The sequence below is a fragment of the Astatotilapia calliptera genome, chromosome 20 (assembly GCF_964374335.1).
Source record: "Astatotilapia calliptera chromosome 20, fAstCal68.1, whole genome shotgun sequence".
Taxonomy (NCBI): Eukaryota; Metazoa; Chordata; class Actinopteri; order Cichliformes; family Cichlidae; genus Astatotilapia; species Astatotilapia calliptera.
Genome location: NC_137441.1, coordinates 36,334,649 through 36,361,985, shown reverse-complemented (window position 1 = coordinate 36,361,985; position 27,337 = coordinate 36,334,649). Strand labels below are relative to the sequence as shown.

Genomic DNA, 27,337 nt, shown 5'->3' with positions numbered 1-27,337 from the left:
TAGGCATCCACACTATTGAGATCCTCTTTCTTTATTCTGCAAGTTGCTTCCGTACGTTTTTTGGACGTTAACTACTCCCTCAGTTTTCAGCCGATTTTCTCCGTTCAAACTTTAAAAAATTCTGCTGTTTCTGCTAATGGGTGCTATGACTTTTGGTGCTCATAACTTCTATACTTTTTGAGATATTGAATTTTTTTTGCAATATTTTTTGCCCATTTCTGCCACATTATCAGCGGCCTCACTGATTTTCCTCGCCGGGTTGACCTGTGTTTTAGCTCAGTGAGATAAGCGTCCGTTCTCAGACTGGGAGGCCCGGGTTCAAATCCCGCTTATGGCAAAATTTCTTTCAGTTAACAGTTAAACTTTTTCACCCCTTTTCAGCACAATTTTAAGTTTTTTCACCACTTTTTCAGCTGTTTTCAGCAAAAACCTCTTTTCAGCAGAAATTCTGCTGATTGAACTCTTTTCTGCAAAACTTTTAGCCTTTTCACCTCTTATCAGCACAATTCTAAGCAGCTTCTGCTAATTTCACCAGAATTGTCAGTCTCTCCACCTCTTCTTTGTGAGAATGAGTTTGGCGGAGTGAGGTGAGTCGCCGCCTTGAAACCAAAAGGTTTGAATCCTGCTCAGGGAAATGCTTTGTTGTTGTTTTTTCAACTTTTTTCAGCCGACATCTTCAGCGTTAAGGCACCCACACAGCATTTTCGCAGGAAATGCAAATTTTTCTAGTTTTTGTGCCTAGATGTGCTTTAGTCCATTTTGATTTGCTGAGAGTGGAGAATATTGCCGGGAATACAAACAAATTGACATTGTTTCAATAAGACTGTCAATTAATTGAATTAATTGACCATGGTGCAAAAAAAGTTCATGTTGCGAAAGGTGTGAAGAGTGTAGAGCAGGGGTCCCCGATCCCAGTCCACGAGGGCCGGTGTCCCTGCAGGTTTTAGATGTGTCTTTGATCCATCACAGCTGATTTAAATGGATAAATTACCTTCTCAAAGTTCTCCAGAGGCCTGGGAATGAACTAATCATGTGATGCAGGTGTGTTGACCCCGGGTGAGATCTAAAACCTGCAGGGACACCGGCCCTCGTGGACTGGGATTGGGGACCCCTGGTGTAGAGCCTGCAACACCTCATCTAGCAGCTCACTGTAACTGGGCCATCGTGCTCCATACTCACAGGAATGTTTAAAACTGTCTATCAGTACTAAATTCTCAATAAATGTACTGAATTTCCTGCGATTGTTTCCTCAACTGAGTCCTTTTATTCTGACACAGAAAATATATCTTTAGCATTAGAAACACATAAGAAAGGAGAGCCTGATTACAAGACAGTCAAAAACGCTGGCAGAGCAGTTATTGGATTAAACGTAGAATAACTTAATCTAGAATAACTTAATAACAGAGAAGATTGCTACATGTGTAGCAATCTTCTCTGTGGCTAACTCTTCTTCTGTGTCTCCTCCTGCTCCACAGATGGCCATGCTGCTGAAGCTCCAGGAGTCGGCCAACTGCATAGAGTCTCCAGAGAGGGAAGGCAGTCTCGATCCCACTCTGCAGGCTACACTCTGAGTAGACTGTCGATAAAGCTAAGGAACTGTCGACTCTACAGCGCGGCTCTCACAAATGCAGTTCAAATGAGAATTTAAAGACTCCAAGATGAACTTTAATGTGTGCTCAGTGAGCAGTTACAAAGCTAATGTAAAGAATCTACAGAGAGAGGGAGTAGGAGGATTATGGACTGTGGACAATGGGTTTGCTCCTCCCGGATATCTGAACATGGGAAAGATGATGAAACCGCTTTGACAGGAAGCTGCGATGATCACGGCGGGGAAAGATGGTGTCTTTTCTCCCTTCTGCTCTCAGCTGGTATCAGATGGGCTGTTGTTGAATCTGCAAGTGCATGGTGACCAAAATAGTATAAAACAAAATATTACCTATAACCCCGTTGAATATTTGTTCCCTTTGTTTTGTTTTTTTGTTTTTTACTGCCGCAACCCTCACAACAACTATTGGTGCTTATAGGTTTATTTTGGAGGCACATGCGTCATTTCAGGAATGCAGACTACAGAAAAACAGTCTGATCACTCCCCAAAAAGTAGGACCAGCACTTGACTACAGCCAAAATGCACTTTATTTTTTTACTTGTAATAATTGGATTTTAGGAGGCCGAGTCAGTGACTGTGTATCAAATGGGGGGATCGGCTTGGCCAAATCATGCAGTTCACTAGTAAATCCTCCAGATGGCAGCATCTATTGATTCCTGCCTCTCTTCTGTTCATGGTGCGCTTTCAGTCTCACTAAAGGTGCTTGGTAGAACATAACGCACACTCAAAAACACAACTATGAAAAAGGCCTTGAATGTTTTCTTCTTTTCAGTTCTGCTATTTTGTCATTTATCGAATAAACAGAACTGCGAAGCTGCAAAGAGCAACGTGCATGAGGTGAAAACTGAAACGAGTGATGATTTCATTTTGGGTTGAGTCTGTAAAGAGAATGTCATCATACGTGGACTCGGTAACCAGTGTTATGCTGATATTATAACCACAGGAAGTCAATGTACTGAATTATAAACACAGAGAGAGAAAAAAATTGAAGAAAAAAACACCCACGACCTGCTTGTTTATTGAGCACCGTTTCTGGCTATGCTTGCGTATACTCTGTATTTAGATATCAGTTTTAAAACACAGACTTCTCTTGTAATAGCTGACGACACAGCTCTCAAAGTCTTGATTTTGTAGGATTTTTTGTACCGAGTCATCTTCAGTGATCGCCCGTATGCCGACGTTTATCACCCGTGTCATCATCCCTGAAGCAGAAGCAGAAAACTTTAGCAAAAAATAGCCATAACATTTTCCTTCCTCTTTCCTTCCATCTTTTGATTAAAACGTGACTTTCTGCTAATTGTCAGTTTCCTTTTCTCACATGGTTTGAGTTACCGTCAGAAAAGACTGATTAATATTTAAATGTGACTTCCTCCCGTTTTGTTTCTTCATTGGTTTGCACATGAAATATGCTAGAGGTAGTAGATGACAGTATTTATTGCTCACATCTTGACTGTTAACTGAGATAAAGTGAGAAAGTATAAAGAGCGGTGTAAGAGGAGGGAACTGTAGGTTGCTGGGATACTCTTAAACCCCTTAGCTTGACCCTGAAGTACCTCAGACTGCCATACTCTGCCCACATGTTCCTCTACTGCTGTAAAGTAGAGGCACGATGCCTAAGTCTATCTGTGCCTGAAACACAATTTGGCCTAAAAAGCTGCTTTGATCTACCACACAGAGGCCTCGATCTAGAGGGAACATAACTAGTTCCACTGACCTACTCTGATGTCACTTCCATGTCATCACTTTAATGCCCAAATTTGGGTTTCGAGTGGGTTATCGATATATTTGGAGCCTTTGACAGGCAGTTATGTGATAAGCTGTAAGTTAAGATGATGTGTGTGTCAGTAAACTGCAGTTAATGCGAATGTGTATCATGACTGGGCTGCTTTGCACGATTTGACACCATCTTCAACTTAAGCTTGAAGGTCTTGTCGTCATTGGGGAGTTGCCTGAGAAATGGGAAGCTGCGTGAGAACAGATGCAAGCCTAGAGATGTGATGTTGATGCATGTATCCCTGGTGTGTTCCCAAAGTTTCCTTTCATTGGACCTACCGCACTTAAACCTTATCACGGGAGGGATTTTTAAATAACTGGATATCTTCCTCTTTTTCACATTGTTTTTAAGAGCAGACGTGGGGGTTTTTGTGTTTTTTCTTATGCAAATATTTGTAAAGATGTTTTGTTTTTCCTCTTTTGTACATTACATCACTATTGTAAACACTGTAAATAGTCACTGCGTCTGCGACAACAATCACTTAAGGGATCTAAGAGAAAGTTGGGCCCGCGTATGCAGAAAATGAGCGTCCTCTGTGGTTGTATTGTCTTCCTCCAGCAGGAAGGAGCACTTGGCTTAAAAGTGGGCTCGGTAAAGGTTGTATGGCATGTCTCTATAACCACATTAAATCCCATATGTCTAACATTGAGCAGTTGTTACAATAAAGTCATGCCATTCATCACATCACTACCTGTTTTTTACGTGTTTCTTTATAATCCACTAGGGGGTGCTAATGGGCCACTACTCAATTAAGTTGAAGGACCGTATTTGATGGTTTCTTAATTATCAGTTTAATTATCGACAGGTGTGTTACCTGAGTTAAAGGTACACAACTTTTTTTCTCCTTATATTTCTTTACCTTCAGTCTTCCCATAGAAGATGTGGCTTAAGTGGGTAGGCGGGTGTAGAAGTCATGGGAATGGGTGGAGCAGCCCACCAGCCCTCAGTATATATGTTACCTAAGACTCTTCCACCGCCTCATCCCGAGGAGTTCGCGTCCGCCAGCAAGATGCCGGCCAAACCTGCACCTATCAAGAAGTCACCAGTCAAGAAGGCTGCGGAGAAGGCACCTGAGCCCGTTCCACCCGTGGAGGCTCCACCTGCCGAGGCCGCACCTGCTGAAGCTCCTCCAGCCGAGGCAGAAGCAGCTGCCGCCCTTCCAGCAGAAGACACCCCCGCTGCTGAAGGAAGCGCTCCCGGTATCTCGATAGACTCTTGGGAACGGAGTAGAGTTGCAAGCTAATATTACTAACCGTGACTATGCGTGGGTAGCTCTCGTGTTTAACAGTGTTTGATTTAATTAAGAATATAAGCAGACATTTTCTCCCCCAAGTTAGGAAGTTCTACGCTTTTGTTGCATCAGACAGCTTTGAAGCATCCTAAAGCCAGTGATCAAAACTAAAGTGAATGCAGTGCAACAAAGTAATTGTATCAAGTGAGTAGTAACAGTACAATTGTCATTAGTTTTTACAAGTACTTACTTTGAGCAAGGCTGCCATAATTTACTGCCTGTACTAGCAGTGGATCCGAGTACACGTGCAACACCCCCACTCTCCCCTTTCCACAAAGTTGGGATGTGAATTCCAGGAAAACTTAAAAGAAAAACCTGAACGAGACCAAGCATACCGATTTAGAGCAGAAACCTTCCCTTTTAAGCAGCTCTCTCTATAAGTGACAGGGAACTGAGAAGACCAGTTGCTCTAGTTTTAATGGTTTTACAAGCCACATGGTTTCCATTCTTACTTGCTGTAAGATTTCAGCTGTTCCACAGTTCAGCATTCCTTTGTCATATTTTTTCTTTCATATGTTTTAAGTAGGTGACAGGTGTGGACTGCTGGCATGGCCATTTGGGACCCTTTAATACAGAGCTATGCTGCTGTAATATGTGGAGAATGTGTTGCCGACATAAGCAAGGCTTTCCCTGAAAATGATGTCATCTGAATGGCAACATTTGTTGCTCTAAATCTGAGTAAATTTTAAAAATACTCATCATTTTAAAAACAAAACCCTCTAATCTCAGTTTGTCAGGTCACAGATAAAAGACCTAAATGTGTCTGAGCTAAGAAAACGCAGCTGAATTTCTAGATCTTGCATTTTGTTTTGCATGCGGCTTGAATTTGTTGGCATGGTGGCATTTTTGTGGAGAGCCTTATTAGTTGGGAGATGTCCCTCCAACAAGTTACACGAACATTTTTTTCAAAAAGCAAACGGATTTCTTATTTTTTTACATTTAATATGTTGTCTTTGTACTATTTTAAATATAATTTAGTGTTGAAAGGATTTGCAAAACATTGTGTAGTGTTTTAAATTTTACTTTACAATCTGAAACTTGAACACTGTAAACTACAGTGTGTGCTACATAAGCAAAGTACAACACATTTCTTTAAAAACAAATCTCTCATGCTTCTACTCCTGTTCAGTAATTTACCCCAAGTTGACCACACATTAACTGTAAACACCAGCGCTTGAAGCCTTTTTGCAGACTGAAACGAAAGCTGGATCACAAGTTACCCTCTTGTATCAATACTCTAATAAAATGAAGAATTGGTTCAATGTGTTTTTGGCTTTAAACCTCGACACATGACCCTTAACCTTAACTGATGGCAATATGACAGAAGACAGAGGAGATTGAACAGCTACTAAGAGTAAACTTACACCACAGGCTGTCTCCACACATATGCAAGCTGATATGCAACATGTGTTTGTGTTCCACTGTGCACTTCTTGTGTTTCTGTCTGTAAATGTGTTTGTGTGTTCATCTTCCGCCTTTCTTAACTGCTGAGGTTTTTGTTTGTGGACATCTGGTCACCTGTTTGTTCTAACACAGCTGTACCCACACTGCTCTTTCCTGCTGCTTGCTCAGTAGAGTATACAGTGATGTGAAAAAAAGCTTTTGTGGGACTCTGTGCACTTGTTTGGAAAGAACAGTTTCCAAAGGAATGAAGAGGGTAAAGAGCAGCAGGTTTCTGGTAATCAAATGCTGGTTAACTGATCATTCGCAAGTCTGAGCACCTCTATAAAAGCAGCAGTTTTGGCAGCTGACTGGTGTGGAGCATTCAGATGCTTGTGTTAACACAATGCGAGAATCGTCTCACGAGTGGATGCCAAATTCACCCCAAGGTCAGACTGTGCAATTCTTAGATAAATTCCAAACAACACATTAACATATTAAATGTTAAAGTTCATGACAGTACAATTAGGCTTGTTTGGAAGGGTTGCCAAAAGAAAGCCTCTTCTCTCTTATAAGAACTTGGCAGCTCATCTTAGGCTTGCTAAGTAGCATCTAAAAAAAACCCACAAGACTTAGTGTGGAGATGCTGTTGTTTTTCCCCAAATGTGGTGCTGTGCGTTATGACAAACACAGCATGCAAAAGAATCGAGATGTTGCAATGGTCCACTCAAAGTCCTGACCTTCGCACGAATGAAATGCTGGACAGGAGCTTAAGAGAGCTGTGCATAAAAAAACCCAGAGATAAGATAAAACTTTATTAATCCCTCGGGTGGGTTCCTCTGGGAAATTCAAGTGCAAGTCTCAATGAACTGAAGCAGTGTAAAGAAGAGTGGGCAAAAAGTCCTCCACAAGACACTGATAGTCAAGGATTCCTTCAAGTTATCACTTCTAAAGGTGGTCCTGTAATATGACACACATTTAGTTTTCACAAAAGGTTCTGTGAAAACTTTCTTTTTCACATCACTGTAAGTTTATCAAAATGCCAAAAAACGTTCAATTACCTGCATTAATAATGTCAAATTGTTCGTATCTAACTGGCTTCCCTAACGGCGTTTTAATGCTAGCTACAGCTCCTGCCGCTGAAGATGCTGCTGCTGCTCCTGCTGCAGATGCTCCGGCAGACGGTAAACATTATCGTTATTACAAATAAGTACTTCCCATCATGACTTTCCCAATCTGTGAGAAGGTAACTTCCTGATGCCTTTTTCTCTGCAGTAAAATAGTTTTTTTCAAAGGTTTGGACATTTGCATCGTTGAATGCTGCTGTATAGAAAAAATACTGTGGATAAGTACCAGGTTTTTTTTCTTGTATTTGCTTATAAAAATGTAAATATTCTCCTTTTTCTTGCTAGCTGCTCCAGTGGAACCTGCTGTAGTCGAGGAGCCACCTAAGGCCCCCACACCACCACCTCCTGCAGGTAACACTAACATCTGATCCTGCTGTGTGTCAGATGTAGCATTAATCTCCTAAAACAATTATATTCACTTTTATCTTGTATGTAAAGAAATTAAAGAAAGAGATCCTCTTATTTAAAAAGCTGGAAATGATAAATGAATTTGGCTTTAAATCAGATCTTGTATCAACATATTGTTTGACTGTTTTTCTAATGCTTCATTGTGAAAATGACAAAAATCTTCCATAATAATTATCAATAAAAATAACTGAGTTGCAGCTCCACATATTTATGCATTAGAATGTAAAGTATCTTGCTAATTTTCCCATTATGTGTGTACTTTTAACTGTTTTGTCTGTATTAAGAATGCTTTATCAAGCTTCACTGCACTAAACCTCTCACAGTCCCCACCAGTGCTCCTTTGGACGTGTCTGTGGATGATGTTAACGACTCCAGTCTCACCATTAAGTGGAAGACACCAGAGACCATCGGAGACTCGGGCCTGGATGGATACGCCATCGAGTACTGCAAGGATGGAAGTAAGTCTGCATATGTGTGTCACATGTATGTGAGAGTGTTTGCTTGCACCTGTCCCCAGCGTGTCAGAGGGCAAATATACTCATTGCTGGGTCCGGGCCGTATACGGCAGGCATCAGTTTACCGGCTGTCGCTGTATCTCCCGACACCACTTTTAGAAGCACTCATTTGCTCAGATGACGGCATGCCTTCTGAGATTTCGTCACGGTAGCCAAAGTATACTTCTTATGGGCAGGTTGTTTGTAAACTGGTGTCAACAGGTGATAAACCAGTTAAGTTTAATTGAGGGGTTTTCAACATTCAGGAAAATTGCAATAAATAAAAAACCATCAGGAGAAAAAGCGGATAGTTTGCATTCTTTTCATAATATGGAATAATGACCCTGAAAGCCTCTCACTAACACAGATCCTTGGTTTCCCAACAGCAACAGACTGGGTTGTAGCTAACGAGGAGCTGACTGCAGCTAACCGATACTGCATCAAAAATCTGAAAGCAGGTGATTTGCTGCGCGTGCGCGTGGTGGCTGTAAACCCCGGTGGCCGCAGCGAACCTGGAACACTCGCTGACCCTGTGCCAATCCGCGAGGTTGTTGGTGAGTCATTATTGCACCTCACTATCAGGCAGCTTCCAGCAAAGTTGTCTTTTTTTGGACAGCTTTTTTTTAAAAAACAGTCTAAAATCACATAACACACTTACAAGTTAGTCTTCGTAGAAAGTGTCAAACCAACTCTAAAAACGTCTCATAATTCCTAAAAGGTTTCTTCAAACCTTTGTTGCTAAGCTCCCGTGACATTATTCTGTTTGGAGAAGGAACCACGCAAAGCTTGCTTGCACAGTACAATGAGAATTTCTATTTCATAGTGAGAATTAACACAGAGAATATGCTGTTCATCTCTGCACAAGACGTCCCGCACCAGAACCTTACTACGAAGCTCTCCGTTGCTGTGCAGCCACCTGGTAAAATGACTGTCTCCAACTCTTTATCAGGAGCTCTAACATAGTTGTAACTTATGACCTATCCTTAAAATACTCATGTTACAACCAGTGAGGTAGAGGTGGTATTAACTGCTGGTGCCTCAGATGGATTGCACAGATGCAAGCACATAAATCGCAAAGGTGCTGACAAGAGCTTTCATTAGCTGTAAGTCATGCTTTCATTTGCATGTACGCACATCTTCAGTCAAGACTGCTGGTTGGTACACTTTCAATTTACAGAATGTTCCTGTCATTTTATACATCCATGAAAATGTATAACTAAACTAAATATAACTGAATAAATATAAAACTAAATTGCACTAAATCACTTTGAATCAGTTTGCAGCTTTGGTCCAGACTATAATATCACTTAATATACAGTAATGTACAAAAGCCGCCCCTTGTTTCTTTGCAATTTGCTAGGAAAATGGGAATTAGCTGCAGCATTTTATTGAAATATCCACACATACATGTAAACACTGCATATAAAGCAAAAACAGAGTTTGCACAATTCTAACAAGGTTAAAAGTCAGTATTTGCTATCAGCACCTTTATTCTTCAACGCAGCCTAAACTCTGTTAGGCGAACGTTCGTGTAATTTCTGTGAGTACTATTCAGGAATCCAGGCTTCTTGAAGGACATCCAGCTGTTCTTTGGACGTTGGCTGCCTTTTGTTCTGCTCTGAGTCAAGTTGATCACACACTGCTTCAGTCATGTTGAGGTTGAGTCCATGACTGAAAGTGTTCCACTGTCTGTTTTTCTATCCAGGAATGCTTTTACATTACTGGCAGTGCTGCCAGAGATGTTTTACAGATACTAATGTGTGATGGATCAAAATCTTACTAAGGTATCGTGAGAGGTTGCTCTCCATAAATCACCTTGTTGGTGCAAAAATACAATTTTATGTCTATCAAACTGTGTTATCTTTGACCTTTGTGTTACTTTTTGTGTCTTTCTAAATCTTTGAAAGACTCGATAATTATTGCTCAAGAAAGCAAACTGAAGGCTGACTCGAGATTTTTGCACAGTACTGTATTGCCGATACAGTTTGGTACATTCATTCATGAACTGTGTGTGTAAAACAGTCTTTCATTTACTTATCACTGGGTCACAGTTTACTCAAAAAAAGGCCAAACACGGTTATAGCTAGAAGTAAGTAGGCGTTTGCACCACGCCCAAATAGGCTCATTAGCAAATATTAACATGCTTGCCCTAAGATTGTTATATTAGCATGACTACCATGGGAAACGTGTTAAAGCATTTGACTCCAAGCACAAAAAGAGACTGCCTAGTACTATATAACTAATAATGGATGCAGCCTTTTTGCTTACGATTGCATCAACGACTATTCTTTCCCCTTTGACCAATGCGTTCTTGTTAAAAATGCAAAAATCTGGCTGATGGTTATTATGACCTTTGTAAAATTCCTCACTTTAACTGTTGCTTCACTATTGTGGTGTGCTGTGTACTGAGAAGTACAGCTCCAGAATACACAGAGACTCTCTTGTCACCACACTTCGCTCACAGTACTTTTTCTGTGGTTTAAACCACAGTTGGTTTATTTTCCGTAGTTCTGATTCTGAACCCACACACTGACGTAGTGCCGACCTGAGTTGACATGCCCCAGTTACCCACAGCTTACTGTCTCTAGGCGTATTTCCTGGTTGGTGAAACATGAGCCTAATTGTTGGATTCTGTATGGCTTGTTGAGGTTAAATTCAGCTGTGTGTCAGTCACAAGCTGTCCGGACCAGACACCCATCCACAGGTTTAAGCTTTAGAGGAAGACATGCTGACCTACATATGCTGAAAGCCCCCTACAAAGACATTTTATCCGGAGACAATGGCAGATTATAGATTCCTTGCAGGGGGGACTTACAGGCTGCTGGATGCCACAATGCCTGCAACACTTCGGGGCATTGCTGGGAAGTGTGCTGATTAGCAAGGATTAGTGTTTGAGCCAAATCTGGAGGCAGCCCTGATCTACTTGGGAAATGGTTGTTCCAGAAGCAAGATCCCATCCTGAGAAGCAATGATACGGTGACAAATGTAAGAACAGGAAGGCAAGATATCAGGTTAGATTTAGTGCATCAGAAGGAGAAGATGTAAACACTCTTATAGCTAGAAGAAGATGGAAGTGGATGTGGTGCCCAATGGGAGGGTAGTTTGAGTGGATTAGGAGAAGCAGGCTGTAGGGGGGGGTGAATGAGGTGAGGGAGGGCAGGAGCCTGGTGGTTTTATTTATCCTCTAAGCCCAGAGAGCTTTTCAGACATTTGCTGCTTATGCAGAAACATGTGAGAGATGCTGTTCCTGATACTTAGCACTTGGCGTGAAGGAAACCATCCAACAGAGCCCAGCTAGATGTCTGCGATGCAACTTCACCTGTTTGATTTTAATTCACATCAGGAGTTGCTGCAGTCGTCTGCAGACGTGATATCGCAACCACTGCTCAGCTGAAAGCGTTGACATGTGGTTCCTTTGGGCACGACGTGAGGGCTGTGCTTTCAGGGTTCAGTCTTTCTTGTCACTAAAGCTATTTTAGGAGCTGCTGGTTTACTTGTTCGGCTCTCCCTGCCCAGATACTGCACTTTTCTTTAAGCACACACAACCTTTGTTTAGCTTTCACCTCATTTTTTGTTTTGTTTGGTCCTGCAAAACTGGGTCATGAGGCATAAGCACTTAAACGGTGGCTTGAGTGTGACGATGTATCAGGTCTACTTGCATCAGTATGGAAAAGATTTCATGTTAGCTTGTTTTTTATGTTTTTAAGGAAATGTTTTACGTTGAAAAACTGAAGTGAAAGTGCGACGAGCTGACGCTTTAAAAAATCTTTGATGATCAAGTTAGTTTTTAATTGTATGCGTTTCGCACACATCGCTGTTTCAAATTAGTTTGTTTTGTCCTGCTAACAGTGCATTTTCCACTTTATAGTCATTGCTCTTTCTAAAGTTAAATAGACTGTCAGCTTCTCGGCTGTTATGACTATTTTTCTGTCATGAATTTGCATTGTTAAAACTGTTGTGGGTTAATTTTAGCCTGTTCAATCATGTTCTTGTAGACTTTGCAGCAGAAGTAGCTGCTCTATTTAGATCTTGTTGACCTGCCATTATATGCATGTGTGACCACACTTTAAAGAGTCTGACAGGATGTGTATACACCGTGCTTTATGCTGTTAGCATGTAATGTTAACTGTTCAGTAAATCAGCAGCAAATCTGCTCAGTCAGACTGTAGAAGACGGACGAGGTGAAAAGTAAACATGCTTGATTTGACTTTGCAGACCGTCCCAAGATCCGCTTGCCTCGGGCTCTCAGGTCCCGCTATGTCAAGAAAGTCGGAGAGCAGATCAACCTCGTCATCCCGTTTCTTGTAAGCGGGCTAGTGTGCACGTTCACTGCATTAGTCAGTGAGGAAACATAAAAGGCTGACAGATACATTTTTGAACACTTCGGTTTATTTTGCTTTTAACCGTTCTCGTTTTCAACTCCTTAGGGAAAGCCTAAACCTGCAGTGTCCTGGCTGAAAGATGGTCAGCCTGTGGATACCAAGAAGGTCAATATCAGGAACAGTGACAAGGACAGCATCCTGTTCATCCGCAGCGCTCAGAGGGAGGACTCTGGTGTTTATGAGATGACCCTAAAAGTGGATAGCTTTGAAGATAAAGGCACAATTACCCTTCAGATTGTGGGTGAGTGACACATGAGACATAAAACAATCTCATTTACACAAAGGAATATGTGAGCGTGTCAAACTGTTGATTCACGCGAGGCCTTCCTGTTAAATCTGCTCAGCTGGCTTTGCAGCTGACGTGTTGACTTCCTTGTTTCTAGACTTGTGACTTTCTCTGGGTATTAGCCAACATAAATGACATCTCTGACAAAGATGCCAGAGTGCTTGAGCCTTGTGCCAGCTACTGCTTAAAATACATACAGTTTAAATAGATGGTTTTCTCATTATGATTGTAATACCGTGATACTTACAGTAATGTGTTTCATCAGAGCGCCCTGGTCCTCCTGTTAGTATAAAGCTGGTGGATGCCTGGGGCTTCAATGCTGCTCTGGAGTGGACTCCACCCAAGGATAATGGCAACACAGACATCACTGGATACACTGTCCAGAAAGCTGACAAGAAGACTGGGGTATAGTAGAGATTTACTCAAACTGCACAAAACCCATCTGTTACACCAGATCAGTAATGTTGACATGAATCTCACAAACCCAGAGCATCACTTTTTCTTCATAGTTTGAGGTCGAGTTGCCCCACAGGTGTTGGCATCTTTAACACGACACAGAAAGATGCACATTTATGTGCATTTAACTCGGTTTTCAGTGTTTCATTCAATATGATGCAGTCAGAGTGAAGCCTTACTGCAGCATATTGATCTGTTTTATAAAGGTTCTGTATTATTGGTGAATTTCAGATTAACTCTGAAGTCGGAATTAACAAGTTCCCAATAACAGTTTCATCTGGATTGTCTCCTCAACTGGGATTTCCAACTCGGAAATTCAGAGCAGGAGTTAACAATCAAAGATGGCGGCAGTGAATGTAACCAGTAGTGGATATCTAAATCTTTTCATTTGTACAGCCCCTGTTGTGTATTTGTGATTTGCTAATAAGACATTTGCAGAGCAGCCACTATTCGGGGATGTGCTGCAGCGGTGCTTTTCAGAGCAAAAGCACAGGTATTGTGCTGTATTGGTAGTGATGCATGAAAGACTCAACCTTGCTAAAACCAAAACAAATGCTTTTTCAATTTCTGACATCCAGGCAGCTGGAACGAGGCGTAAATGTCCTTTTTACAGAAATGCACTAACCAGAATGTTTGTGAAAATGGTCTTTGTTGAAGTGTGTTAGTGAAACAAAGACATTTTTCAGCTGGAGTCGTATTTGTTTTACAACGAGCAGCATTAGAACTTACACAACAAAGCAGCCACTGTGACCCTGGTATGGTAAATGGTAAATGGTCTGTATTTATATAGCGCCTTACTAGTCCCTAAGGACCCCAAAGCGCTTTACATATCCAGTCATCCACCCATTCACACACTGGTGATGGCAGCTACATCGTAGCCACAGCCACCCTGGGGCGCACTGACAGAGGCGAGGCTGCCGGACACTGGCGCCACCGGGCCCTCTGACCACCACCAGTAGGCAACGGATGAAGTGTCTTGCCCAAGGACACAACGACCGAGACTGTCCAAGCCGGGGCTCGAACCGGCAACCTTCCGATTACAAGGCGAACTCCCAACTCTTGAGCCACGATCGCCATTTATGATTAAATAAATGTTTAAATTGTGTGTGAGTGTAGGCAGGGCCTTGAAGGGACTTCACATATTACATGTGTAAGTATACTGAGTATACTTGAAAATTGAAATAATCTAGACGAAATGAATAGAGATGAATTCAGTCCAGTAAGGACACATCATGCTATCATTTCACACGTCTGATCCGACTGTCTGCTGTCTCACGCAGGAATGGTTCACGGTGCTGGAGCACTATCACAGGTTAAGTGCCACCATCTCAGACCTTGTCATGGGTAACTCGTATTCCTTTAGAGTGTTTGCTGAAAACAAAGTGGGCATGAGCGAGAAGAGCACTGTCACAAAGGAAGTGGCCACCATCCAGAAGACAGGTGACCCCCTGAATGCACACAGTACTTTCATTTGTCTCACATCAGTTTGTTTCTGTTGCATAAAGTTTTAGTGGCACGGCTGCAGTACGAATGGATACTTAGATTTTATTGAGCTGTGGTTAGTTGCAAGAATCTGAAGTGGAGACTTGAGGAGTGGGAATGGCCTTGGCACTGCTTTAAACATAAGTGGATAGCTCTCTTGGCAAGTGCTCTGCTATTACTGAAATAAATTTAAATAGGCTGTGAAATCATTAAGATGATTACCATAGTTGTGTTACAGTGTGTTTTATTCTTTAAGCAAATGTGTGTAGTAGTTCCACTTTTAAACATAATGCAGTAAAAAAGAGGATCTGCACTATATCTGGCTCATAAAAGCTTAACGCTGCTTCCTTTACAGGTATTGTCTACAAACCTCCTGAGTACCCGGAGCATGACTTCAACGAGGCTCCAAAGTTCACCACGGCCCTCAACGACAGAGCCGCCACCGTGGGATACACCACCAAGCTGCTGTGCTCTGTTCGTGGGAGTCCTAAGGTTAGACGTGCATTACTCTCATTTACAGATGTCAAAAAGGTTTCATTCATATTTTTTTCTTGTCTGAATGTTTGCTTAGTATTTTATGATAGTTTGTCTTCTTAAAACATTTGTAATTAGACGCCTTAGATTTTAGGGAACTATTATGACAGTGGTTTAATATTAGAGCTCACATTTTTAACAACAAAAACATCCAAAACACCAACATCTTATATAAACAGCAGTGTCTATACAACAATTTATTGATACTAGATCTTATCAGTTGGTATCGTGGTGGTATCCTAACAGTTGACTGGATATTTAGAGCTCATGCTCACACTAAAGGTACAAAGCTAGGAGGACACATGGAAGCATCTGCTGGTTATAAATAGAACTGGCCTATTGAGATTTGGGGGACTTTCCATGTTACACAAACATAGCAAATGTTCCTTTTTGAACTGAAGCGGTCTTATTCTCACCAGAAAACCTCACAAATGCACTTTAAATATGATATTAGTGCCACAGTTAAAAAAGGATGCACTCTGGAGTTCAGGGAGGGCTTCCACTGGTATGTTTATGGGGATTTTCAGAATGTATCTCACTGTTTGGCAGCAACTGCTTGGGTTAAACTTATCTTTACAGTTGTCTGACAGATGCAGGCAGATTAAGTGGCAGTTCAGAATGGAAATGCAGTTGATTATTCGTCCTAGCTGTCCTTGGCTTTTCCCCAGGACAGCAGCAGTTAGTTGCCCTGTGCGTGCCGGTGTAGATGAGACAGAGCTAACAAATTTGGTACAGCACGGCACAAAAGCTGACGTTAGACAATGAAGAAAACAGGGATTGATGGGTAATTTGTTTGTAGCTTTGTGTTTGTTCTTTTTTGCAGCGTTTAGTATTTATTAGTCGTTTTATGACAGTATGCCACAGTTTGGGACAGTGAAACTTATCACAGACAAAGTCTGTAGCTGAGAATAATGAGAAAGCAATTTTCCTTCAAGTTAGTATCTACAGACTGAGAGCTGTCCTTGCCAAATAGGTCTTTCTTGCCTTTCCCTGTGGTGTAAAAAGATTTCTCCAAGTAGTTGTATCATCTGTATGTCTGCTTAACCATGCGTCCAACAATCTGTCGTCCTCTGCTTATCCAGCCTATCCCACTGGGCATAGGGCGGGGGCAGGGTACACCTGGTCATCTACTTAACCGCTGTATGACCGATACTTTAACTTCACGTCTTTACATAATCACTGTAAATTGAAATCTCTTATACTCCTGTAAGTGGGCTTGAAGTGTTTTATAGCATGTGTTTATCGAGCCACCTCCTCTTCCCTGGCATGGAGTTCAGTGTGGAGAGGTCCAGTACAAAGGCATGCTCAGTAGTGTGATAGCTTGTCCTGTTGTCTCTGATAAAGAGCTGTCACATAGAGTAGGGGACTGCATTAAGGGGGTGAGAGATGCGTGATAAGAAGGGCGGACAGAAAAAGAGACAGTGATAAGAAGTATAGATTGTTCTCCTTTCATGGGTGATTGAAGATGTGTTTGTAACACAGAAAGCACTATTTTTGCCGCCCAAACAGACCACAGCTGCAGAACAAGTTTAAATAGCTCACTCTGTACCAAGCAGACAGGAAAGAAAAACCACGACAGTTTAAAGTAAGAAATGTAAAACTGAAGTGGAAAAAAACACATCGGTGAAGCTACAGAGGCGGACCACAAATGTCAGTTTTGCCAGGATTAAGAGATTTAAAGACCAGTTTGAAACGGAAACATTCACTGACTATTGGCAGGGGTTTATTAGGCTTTACTGAGACGCCAGTTGTGTTTTGTCACACAGGACACATTCAGTCAAAACAGAATTGGTCTGAAAATCAACCTTTAACCTGTAGAAATTACTGGATTTCTTTGCATTTTCCCTGTTTCGCCATTTAACCATTTTTCTGGTGACCAAGTCCGTTGCCATGCCAACAGTTCTCTAAGGCTTTACATAGGTTAAAGAGCTAACATCGAAATCAGCATGTTCAAATATACACTATGACAGTGTGACCAATGTGTATATTTGGGAGGTTCGTCTAGTCTTGGGGAAATCTGAAATAAACCGAGGTGCACAGAACCTGGATGTCTTTAATTAACTTATTTAATTAACTTACAAACATAACCTGATCTTGATATTTCGTGGCAATCTTTCGAATAGTTGTTGAGTATTCAGCTTGGAAGTGGTAGACCAACTGACTACCTTAACCATGCTTCATGGCCAAAACTGTCACACACTTTTTCACGTGTCTCTATTAGTCATCGTGTCTTTACAGATTGGTTCCTGAATGTGTCCGATGAATATTCTCATGTTGCAGAAGAGATCAACCTTGTACATCCCAGCTGCTGTTATCATGATAATTCATGCAAGATGTTGATTTTCATTAACATCAGTCTTGGTAATTTTGTGGTAAAGTTAATTTATTTTGTACATTTTTCTTTCATCTCAGCCTAAGATCGAGTGGTTGAAGAATCAAATGGTCATTGGTGACGACCCCAAGTATCGTCAGATCTCCAACCAGGGCATTTGCTCCCTCGAGATCCGAAAGCCCTGCAGCTTTGATGGTGGTGTGTACACCTGCAGAGCTAAAAATGCCCAGGGAGAGGCCACCGTCTCCTGCAAGCTCGAGGTCAAACGTATGTATCTACTGTTGATCAAATGGGGAAATATTTCTACATTTACTCTTCAATATTTTCTCCCTAAGCTGTTGTGAATTATTGTAACTATAAAAAGACATTTACATCAATTTGAAAAGCAGAAGTTTTTTTTAACCACAGCTACACTTTTTTTTCCTAAACAGAGGTCATTCTTCCAGATGCTGAGAAGGGGAAATAAACTATTATCTAAACTTCTAGAGGTAAGTTCATTAGCAACTTACCTCTGTTCACTTGCCTAAACCCTCACTGTAAATACCTTAGTAACATAGGACACTGTGAACATCCATCTGTAAACAAGCAGACAGCTTTCCCCTGTGCTCTGCATCTACCTGTACTGTTTTGTTTCAGTTTGTTTTTATTGCTTTGTTTACTCTTCGAGGTGTCTCCCTATTTCTCTGTAGGTGGCCTGTACTGTAAGTTCTTGTGGTACCACTTGGCCATAAAAATAAAACCACTGCCAGATAAAATGGATGATTTTGATATGGATCATCATTTTAGCTCATCATGTTCCAATCCAATATTCTGCTTCCTGGCAGTCATGCTACTTAGACACATCCCACTCACGCTTGCAACTAGTGCAAAATGCCACGGCACGATTTTTAACTGGCAGAAGGAAATTCGACCACATCACTCCGGTCTTGGCCTCTACATTGGCTTCCAATGGAATTTAGGATCCGTTTTAAAGTTCTTTTATTGGTTTTTAAATCTCTAAATGGTCTGGCACCTGTTTGTTTGTCTGACTTGTTGAAGCCACATGTCCCCATTCCTGCGCTTCGGTCAGCAACTGTTGCTTTCTGTCCCAAAGTCACGGCTGAAACTTGGAGGAGACCGAGCGTTCTCTGTTGCGGCTCCGATGCTTTGGAAAAGCCTTCCTCTCCTTATTAGACAGACTACATCAGTGCCAGTTTTTAAGTCCAGATTAAAAACCTATTTTTATTCCCTGGCTTTTAACTCTGTGGGTAACTGGCATTTTTATTAATTTTATTGCTATGTCTGGTTTTTGCTATTTTATTCCTATATTTATATTTATTGTTATATATATAAGATAAGATAAGATAACCTTTATTAGTCCCACACGTGGGAAATTTGTTTTGTCACAGCAGGAAGTGGACAGTGCAAAAGTTATGACGCAAAAATTAGAATACAATAAGAATAAATACAGTACACAGCTGTACAGAATAGAATAAAATAATATACTATATACAGTAGAATAAAATAGAATAAAAATATACAATAAGATAAAAATAGAATACAAATGCTATATACAACTGAGTAAAAATACAACGATGACAGAAAGGATTATTGCACTTAGTGTTATTGCATATGTATGGATGTGTGTGCTTGATCAGTTAAAGTCTTTGTTGTGGAGTCTGACAGCAGTGGGGAGGAAAGACCTGCGAAATCTCTCCGTCCCACACCGTGGGTGCCGCAGTCTCCCACTGAAGGAGCTGCTCAGTGCTGTCACAGTCTGCTGCATGGGGTGGGAGACGTTGTCCATCAGGGATGACAGCTTAGCCGCCGTTCTCCTGTCACTCACCACCTCCACTGGGTCCAGAGGGCATCCTAGAACAGAGCTGGCCCTTCGGATCACCCTGTTCAGTCTCTTCCTGTCCCCAGCAGAGATGCTGCCGCCCCAGCAGACCACGCCATAAAAGATAGCAGAAGCCACCACAGAGTCATAGAAGGTCTTCAGGAGTGGGCCCTCCACTCCAAACGACCTGAGTCTCCGCAGCAGGTACAACCTGCTCTGCCCTTTCCTGTAGAGGGCGTCTGAGTTATGAGTCCAGTCCAGTCTGTTGTTCAGATGAACACCAAGGTACCTGTAGCTGTCCACAGCCTCAATGTCCATACCCTGGATGTTCAGTGGTTGCAGTGGAGAATGCTTGTGCCTGCGGAAGTCTACCACCAGCTCCTTGGTTTTACTGGCGTTGATCTGGAGGTAGTTCAGCTGGCACCAGTCCACAAAGTCTTGAGTCAGTCCTCTGTACTCCTTGTCGTCCCCATCAGTGATGAGGCCGACTATTGCAGAGTCATCAGAGAACTTCTGCAGGAAGCACTGGGTGGAATTGTGGGAGAAGTCTGCAGTGTAGATGGTGAAGAGGAACGGAGCCAGAACCGTTCCCTGTGGGGCCCCCGTACTGCAGACGACCCTGTCCGACACACAGCCCTGAGTCCTCACATACTGTGGTCGGTCGGTGAGGTAGTCCAAAATCCAGGTAGTGAGGTGATGGTCCACTCCAGAGTTCTCCAGCTTGTCCTTCAGAACCGAGGGAAGAATAGTGTTGAAGGCACTGGAGAAATCAAAGAACATGATTCTCACAGTGCTTCCAGCGGTCTCCAGGTGAGCGAGGGAACGATGTAGGAGGTGAATGACGGCATCATCCGCTCCAATGCCAGGCTGGTAGGCAAACTGAAGTGGGTCCAGTGATGAGCTTGTTAGGCGCCGAAGCTGAGCCAGGACCAACCGCTCCAGGGTCTTCATCAGGTGGGATGTCAGAGCCACCGGCCTGTAGCTGTTGAGGTCCTTGGGGCGTGAAGTCTTTGGCACTGGTACAACACAGGAGGTTTTCCAGAGCTGTGGGACTCTTCCCAACCTCAGGCTCAGGTTGAAGAGGTGCTCCATCACCCCACACAGTTGGTCCGCGCAGGACCTGACGACCCTCGAGCTGATGCCATCTGGACCCGCTGCCTTCTTGCCATTAATCCTCCTCAGTTCCCTCCTAACCTGGGTGGTTGAGAGAGACAGGCTGGAGCCTTGTGTTGAGTGTGTATTGGATGCTGTTGTTGGGGGTGGGGAGGAGTGAGCAGGGTGAATAGAGGAGGTGTGAAGTGTCTGAGGTGGAACAGCAGCAGTGGGGGTGGGTGAGTCTGCAGCCGATGTTGTAGACTGTCTCATGGTTGAATCAAATCTGTTGAAGAAATTATTCAGTTCATTTGCCCACCTCACATCCCTCCCAGGCAGAGAGTTCTGCTGTTTGTGGCCTGAGATGGTTCTGAGGCCTCTCCAGACTTCACCAACGTTGTTTTGCTGAAGCTGGTTCTCCATCTTCTGCCTGTAGCTCTCCTTCCCATTCCTTATCAGTCCCCTCAACTCTCTCTGCACCCTTTTCAACTCCTCTTTGTCTTTGGATTTGAAGGCCCTCCTCTTCTGCTTGAGGACAGCTTTAATTTCTGGGGTAATCCAAGGTTTGTTGTTGGAGAAACACCGTACAGTCCTGGTAGGTACGGTGTTATCCACACAGAAATTAATATAGTCAGTAATGCATGTAGTAAGGCTGTCGATGTCCTCTCCATGGTCGTCACAGATCACCTCCCACACAGTCGACTCAAAACAGTCCTTAAGAGCCTCCTCGCTCTCCTCTGACCATCTCTGCACTGTGCGGGTGGCTGGTGGCACCCTGCGCACTAAGGGCTCATACACAGGGACAAGGTGCACCAGGTTGTGGTCAGATTTGCCCAGTGGAGGGAGAGGTGATGAACTGTATGCCTCTTCAGCATTGGCATACAGTAAGTCCAGTGTTTTATTGTCTCTGGTTGAGCAGGTCACATACTGGGTGAAGGTGGGCAGTGTGGAGTCCAAAGAGGCATGATTGAAGTCCCCTGATATTGTATATATATTCTTTTTAAAGTGCTATATAAATAAACGATGATGATGATGGCCTCTCCCTGTATGCTATGCAACATCACTATGACAAAGTATTTGTTATTAAAGCTTTCACTGGCAAACCCAGTTTACTGGCTCAGTTGTCATTGGAGATGAAATGGGACAGACTGATAAAACCTGCAGAGCCACTGACCAGCCATGAGCTGCAGTGACAAACTCATCAGTTTAAAAGCAACGCCGCTCTTGCTCTCCTCTTCCCTCCTCATGTCTCCTCTCAGCCTTTATCCTCTGTGCATTTTGTACATTGCAAGCCCTGCTTTTAGATGTGGTAATGTGGCGAGGATTAATGATGGCTAAATAGAAATACCAAATCTGATGTTTTCACTGCTTTTATTATGCTATTTATATCCTCACTCTTAGACTGCCACATTTGTGTTTTGGTGTTTTAATTACTCCAGTGGTGTAGAATTTCACAGGGAGTGCTAAAAATTTCCTTTTAACTATTAAGATCTGACACATCAGCAGATTCACATCCGTTGATAACTCACTCTGTTATTTTTGTACACAGCCTGTTGTTAAATTTCAAACAGAACGCTCTATTTATGTTGCTTTAGCCTGCCTAAAGTTTCATGCTCACCTGCAAGCAGCTTTGCAACCCACTTTCTTTTTATGCTGTATCTGACTTCATCAGTGTCAAATCTCTTGATACCTGCTGTGATGGTGTTGCTCTTTCTGCTATGTGCTTTCCATGGAGAGGTTCCAGAAAGCAGTCACAGCAAACAAAATCTTCTCAGAGTGTAGGGATCCTGACGAAACTCTAACTGATTATATTTAAAAATAACCACTTGTGATTGAATGTTGCTGTTCAGCTCCAATTACATTTTGTAATATGCAATATAGGAGAACAACCATTGTGCATTATTTTTGCACTTTGAACAGTTTCAGTGTCCTTCTTAGTTGTTTGACTTGAGGGAATAAAATAGTTGCCATGATACATACACACTTCAAACTTGACCTTGAGTGTGGTCAGGGACACAAGTGTCTTCACATCATGCTGTTACGTAAATGGGGTCACATACCTTTCTACTCCGAATGCAACTCCAGTGTGTTTGGATGGGTTCACACCTGTATTTATGTACAGCTGTCCTCTTGTGATCAGATTACTGAAAAAGCGTTTTCAGGCCAAGTGTAAACTGTGCCCTATAAATGACGTGATCCTGCTTATAAGTCTCTACAAGGTGTCAGTATGTGATCCCATACAGCTCAGCCTTACATGGGATGGCCCCGCATGGGGAGAAAGAAGGATTAGGCAGGATTGGCCATTGGGCGAGAGATAGGGGTGATGTCAGTGCGGCACTCGACAGCTTCTATAAATGACTCCAGATGATCTGACACACAGCCAAACTCTTCACATTACCATGAGTCAACAGGCCGAGTGCTGTGAGAAGAGGGGAGAATGGGCTAAGAGAGCAGAAACTGAGGCAGATAATCCCTGATGGAAAATACGCACTTAAGCAATCTCACACATAAGGACACACCCAGACCTACAAGACAGCAAGACCTTAAACGAACGGTCAAGCTTTCTGTCAGAATGTTTCTGATTAAAGTGATTACCAATATCTCATGATTCCATTTAATGTCTTCTTCCTTTAATTATCTTTCCACCTTTCTTTGGCTTTAGAGGACCAGCAGAAGTCCAGGTCTTATGTTTTAAGGTAAGAGTGTGTGTGTGTGTGTGTGTGTATGTGTGTGTGTGTGTGTGTGTGTGTGTGTGTGTGTGTGTACATCATTCAGTTACCGGTAAAATAATTCATTAAATTAATGCACAATATGCCAATTTTATATCCTCTGTGGAAATATGACTGCGTGTGTGCAAACCTTATAAATCCCTCTTATTTCTTCCAGAGTGTTTGAGAAGGTGCAAGTTGGCTGTGCGGCAGTGTGTACATAATGAAGAAATGGGCAGAACACCATACCAACATCTCCATGTCTATTTCAAATCAGACACCCTGACTCTCCCTCCAGCATGCATGGAAGATCCAGCCCATCCCCGTTTGCCAAACGTTGTATGTTATTTCAGTTGGTGACATGTATGTAAAGCTATATTTACCATGTTTTTTCTGTTTGTTATAGTAAGTATATATAAGGTACATGTACTGCTCAATGAAACAGTAAATCCTGGGAGATGCGATGCCTGTAGGGATGTTAAATAAAGGTTATATTTTATTATATGTTATGTGATTTTCTTTTTAAAAACATAAATTTAAAGATGCTTATAATACAGTGTCCCATATGCTATTAGAGTTATCTACAGTTATTAAGAGATTCATAGGATTTCAATAATGAGAGTTCAAGTTGCTATCATTTAATGAAACAGCCTTTGTAGACTGGTTCTCTGGCATTTTGATGAAATTCTGGTTACTGGTGGCGTAGTGGTGAGTACTGTTGTTTCTCAATAAGATGTTTCTAGCCTTCGTTAAGTTTCTGTTCCTGTTCCTGTGACTTAGCGGGTTTCCAGGCTTCCTCTCACAGTCCAAACGTACAGTTATGTCCATTAATATTTGGACACAGACAACTTTTTCTAATTTTGCTTCTGTACCTTACCACAATGAATTTTAAATGCAACAATTCAGATGCAGTTGAAGTGCAGACCTTCAGCTTTAATTCAGTGGGTTGAACAAAAAGATTGCATAAAAGAGTTTCCTCCTGTTAATGCTCTGCCAGGCCTTTCAGTTGCTGTTTGTGTGGAGAAGTTTAGTCTTCAGCAAGTTAAAAGCTCAGTTTGTTACGGTCAGGTGACTGATTTGGCAGTTCAAGAATATTCCACTTCTTTGCTTTAATAAACTGTGTTGCTTTGGCTGCATGTTTTGGGTCGTTGTCCATCTGTATTATGATGCTGCCCAATCACTCTGACTGCATTTAGCTCAATTTGAGCTCAATTTGTCTCTGAACACAGACAAACAAACAAACACTAGTGCCCCAATGACACTGGCAGCCATGCATGGCCAAGCCATCACACCGCCCTGCTGTGTTTTACAGATGATGTGGAATGCATTGGATCATGAGCTGTCTCATAATTTTGCCATCTTGCCATCATTCTGAGAGACGTTGATCTTGGTTTCATCTCGAAAGAATATTTTTCCAGACCTGTGCTGGCTTTTTTGATGTTTTGTTTTTTTGTTTGTTTTTTAGCAAAGTCCAATCCAGCTTTTCTATTCTTGGGGCTTATGAGTGGCTTGAACCTTGCAGTGAACTCTGTATTTACTTTCATGGTTGGTTACTGGTACACCTACCTCCTGGAGAGACCTGTTGTCTTCCTTGGACATCCAGATCTTTTTACGTTGCTGACCTCACCAATGCTTTCTTTCTCAGGATGTACCAAACTGTAGATTTTGCCAATCCTAACACTGCAGCAAAGTCTCAGATGAGGTTTTTTTTTTTTCAGTTTTTGCAGCTTAAGCAGGCTCGTTTCACCTGCATGGAGAGCTGCTTTGACCGCATGCTGTTCATAGCAATATCTTCCAAATTCGAGCACCACAGCTCAAATCAACTCCAGTCATTTTATCTGCTTCATTAGTAATGAAACAATGAGCCCATCAAATAGCCTTTAAATCAATTGTCCAATTACTTTTGGTCCCTTTAAAAAGAGGGCGGTGCATGTTAAGGACCTGTACTCCTAAACACTTCATCCAATTTGAATGTGGATACGCTTGAATGAAAGCTGAGTCTGCATATTATGTCCATGTCCATTATGTATCAATAATTGGAATATGTTTAAGTATACAGGTAAAAAGTGTCCAAATATATATGGACCTACCTGTACGTATGTCAGGTTAACTGGTGGTTCGATGTTGGCTGCAGGCACATGTCTGTTTCTCTCTGTTAGCCCCTCAACTTCTGCCACCAAACACAAGATTGTCTTTGAAGCTAATGTTGTACAACATCTATTGTTTTCTAAAAAACAATAATGTTGAAATGAAATACTATCTGCCGAGCTATCTTATTCAACTGTACACTCTTTGAAGAGTTCCCCACCATTGCCTCTGTGAAAAAAACATTTAAGTTTGAAATGTTTTCTCGAAAATCCCCAGAAAGAAAAAAAAGCACCACTTCATGATTCAGTTTTCAAACAGTTATTAGCGTTACTAGTATTAATATTTGTAATATTATTGACACTGCACCGGTGTTTCATCAGGAACAGTGAGTGACTGTACATTATCTTTTATTAATAATGAAACAGTTTAACTGAACGGGACCTGAATATGAAGGTAACAAAGAAAAGAAAAGAAGTATGCAGTCCAGATGCACAGCACAGCTTCCAGGATTGGCGAGACCTTATGACAAACAAGGGAAATACCACGACTCTGCCCATTTTTGTCTTTGCCAGAATCACCTGAGGTCCTGTTGGGGGGAAAATGTCAAACGAAACTGTACATACATCTGGAAGCCTCTTTTGTTTAGCCTGTTTACACATTGATGACAGGAACAGTCCAGTTACTCATCGCTGTTTGCACGATGTTTGCGATGTTGGAAGTAGCAGTGTTGCCAACTCCTCAGTAAGGAAAATCGCTATTGGCCTAAAAGTCGCTAGAAGTCGCTAAATGATGTCATCGCCTAATTTGCATAATTGGTCATGCTAATGTAATTGTAACCTATGTTGTTGGAGAGAGAAATGACATCGTGGAAGAGACATAAAGTCAGTAAAAAAAACCGTCCTAAATGCATTTAGAGTTTATTTAGAACTACAAATTAAATTTCTTTTAGCAATTATTGTTTTTTTAATGTCACAATTCCAACCCTGCTCCTTTACCCGGGCTTGGACCGGCAAAAGTGACCCGAAACAGGCGCTCTGGGGGAGTTATTGTGTGTGTGTGTGTGTGTGTGTGTGTGTGTGTGTGTGTGTGTGTGTGTGTGTGTGTGTGTGTGTGTGTGGTTTTAAACTTTGTGGTCCACAAAACAACATAACAGTAAAAGAAGAACTGACTGCGTTACAGTCAGTGCGGGAGCCCTGCCCTGATAGCGGCCTGTGAGCGCTTTGGCACGGGCGAGGTGCCCACCGCAGCACCCGCTGCTTATTGAGAGTAAAGTCGTCATAAATAAGTCTCTAATAACGCCAGAAAAAGTCGCCAGATTTGTCGCTAGTCGCGTTTCAGAAAAAAAGTCGCTAAGGTGGCCTGAAAACTCGCTAAATATAGCGACAAAGTCGCTAAGTTGGCAACACTGGGAAGTAGTAAAGTTTGGGAAAAGAAAAACTACGGAAATCCCAGTTTAGAAGACAGGAAGGAGACTGTGCGCTCTGGAAGTGAAACCGACCCGTGAATGCATCATTGTGTGTGACAGTAACGTTAACGACAACGTAAGTTTTACATTATGTAACTTAAAAAAAAAAAGATGTTTGCTGACGTATTAATGGTGTCAGAAGCGACACAACAGCACCGGTAACTTTTGATGTCAACTACACACTAACAACCGCTAAACTGCGGTTTTAAACAGAGCCGAGGTTGTTGTATGTGGTTCAAGCCACCGATAACAGTACCTGTAAGTGCCTGTTTATTATTGTTTGTTATTATTGTTATTATTATTAGTAGTAATAGCATCAATACCAAAATAAAACTACTCCAAAACATATGATTCACTAAATACTACTTTAGACAAATCATGCAGTCCCCCCCCCCTAATAGAAACATATATACTCAGCAGCCACTTCACTGGCTACACCTGTTCAACTGCCCATCACATGGCTGCAACTCAGTCTGTATAATATCTGCTGCCATAATCCACTATCTTCAAAGCAGAAGTTCAAACTCAGCATCAGAAAGAAGCTCAATTAAGTATTTTTGAACATGGCATGGTTGTTGGTGTCAGACAGGCTGGTCTGGCTATTTCAGAAACT

At 42.0% G+C, this 27,337-nt stretch overlaps 2 protein-coding genes and 1 long non-coding RNA gene across 9 annotated transcripts in view; 2 read left to right on the top strand and 1 right to left on the bottom strand.

Annotated features, from left to right (window-relative positions):
* Positions 1–4,067, top strand: part of nav1a (neuron navigator 1a) — a 93,884-nt gene extending 89,817 nt beyond the window's left edge. For all 5 annotated transcript variants that reach the window (XM_026153366.2, XM_080295119.1, XM_026153369.2 and 2 more), the window contains one exon: positions 1,476–4,067. In XM_026153366.2, the coding sequence (XP_026009151.2) occupies positions 1,476–1,571 (96 nt within the window). In that variant the 3' untranslated portion in view covers positions 1,572–4,067. The remainder of the gene's footprint in view (positions 1–1,475) is intronic.
* Positions 4,068–4,148: 81 nt separating this feature from the next.
* mybpha (myosin binding protein Ha) lies at positions 4,149–23,675 on the top strand. Of its 3 annotated transcripts, XM_080295121.1 has the most exons (15): positions 4,149–4,579; positions 7,176–7,235; positions 7,464–7,529; positions 7,910–8,044; positions 8,467–8,634; positions 12,296–12,384; positions 12,508–12,703; positions 13,014–13,153; positions 14,485–14,644; positions 15,042–15,178; positions 17,633–17,819; positions 17,984–18,040; positions 20,978–21,058; positions 23,126–23,159; positions 23,350–23,675. In XM_080295121.1, exons 1-12 carry the CDS (start codon positions 4,294–4,296, stop codon positions 18,016–18,018), a joined length of 1,659 nt encoding a protein of 552 aa, XP_080151247.1. In that variant the 5' UTR covers positions 4,149–4,293; the 3' UTR covers positions 18,019–18,040; positions 20,978–21,058; positions 23,126–23,159; positions 23,350–23,675. The 3 variants fall into 3 exon arrangements, with proteins under 3 accessions (XP_080151247.1, XP_026009176.1, XP_026009177.1); XM_026153391.2 differs by lacking the exon at positions 20,978–21,058 and having other exon boundaries at positions 4,228–4,579; XM_026153392.2 differs by lacking the exons at positions 7,176–7,235; positions 20,978–21,058 and having other exon boundaries at positions 4,228–4,579.
* LOC145423032 (uncharacterized) lies at positions 4,155–5,060 on the bottom strand. Its single transcript, XR_013904154.1, has 2 exons — positions 4,862–5,060; positions 4,155–4,594 (listed from the first exon to the last, which is right to left on the bottom strand). It is a non-coding gene; the product is annotated as an uncharacterized LOC145423032 (long non-coding RNA).
* Positions 23,676–27,337: the final 3,662 nt, after the last annotated feature.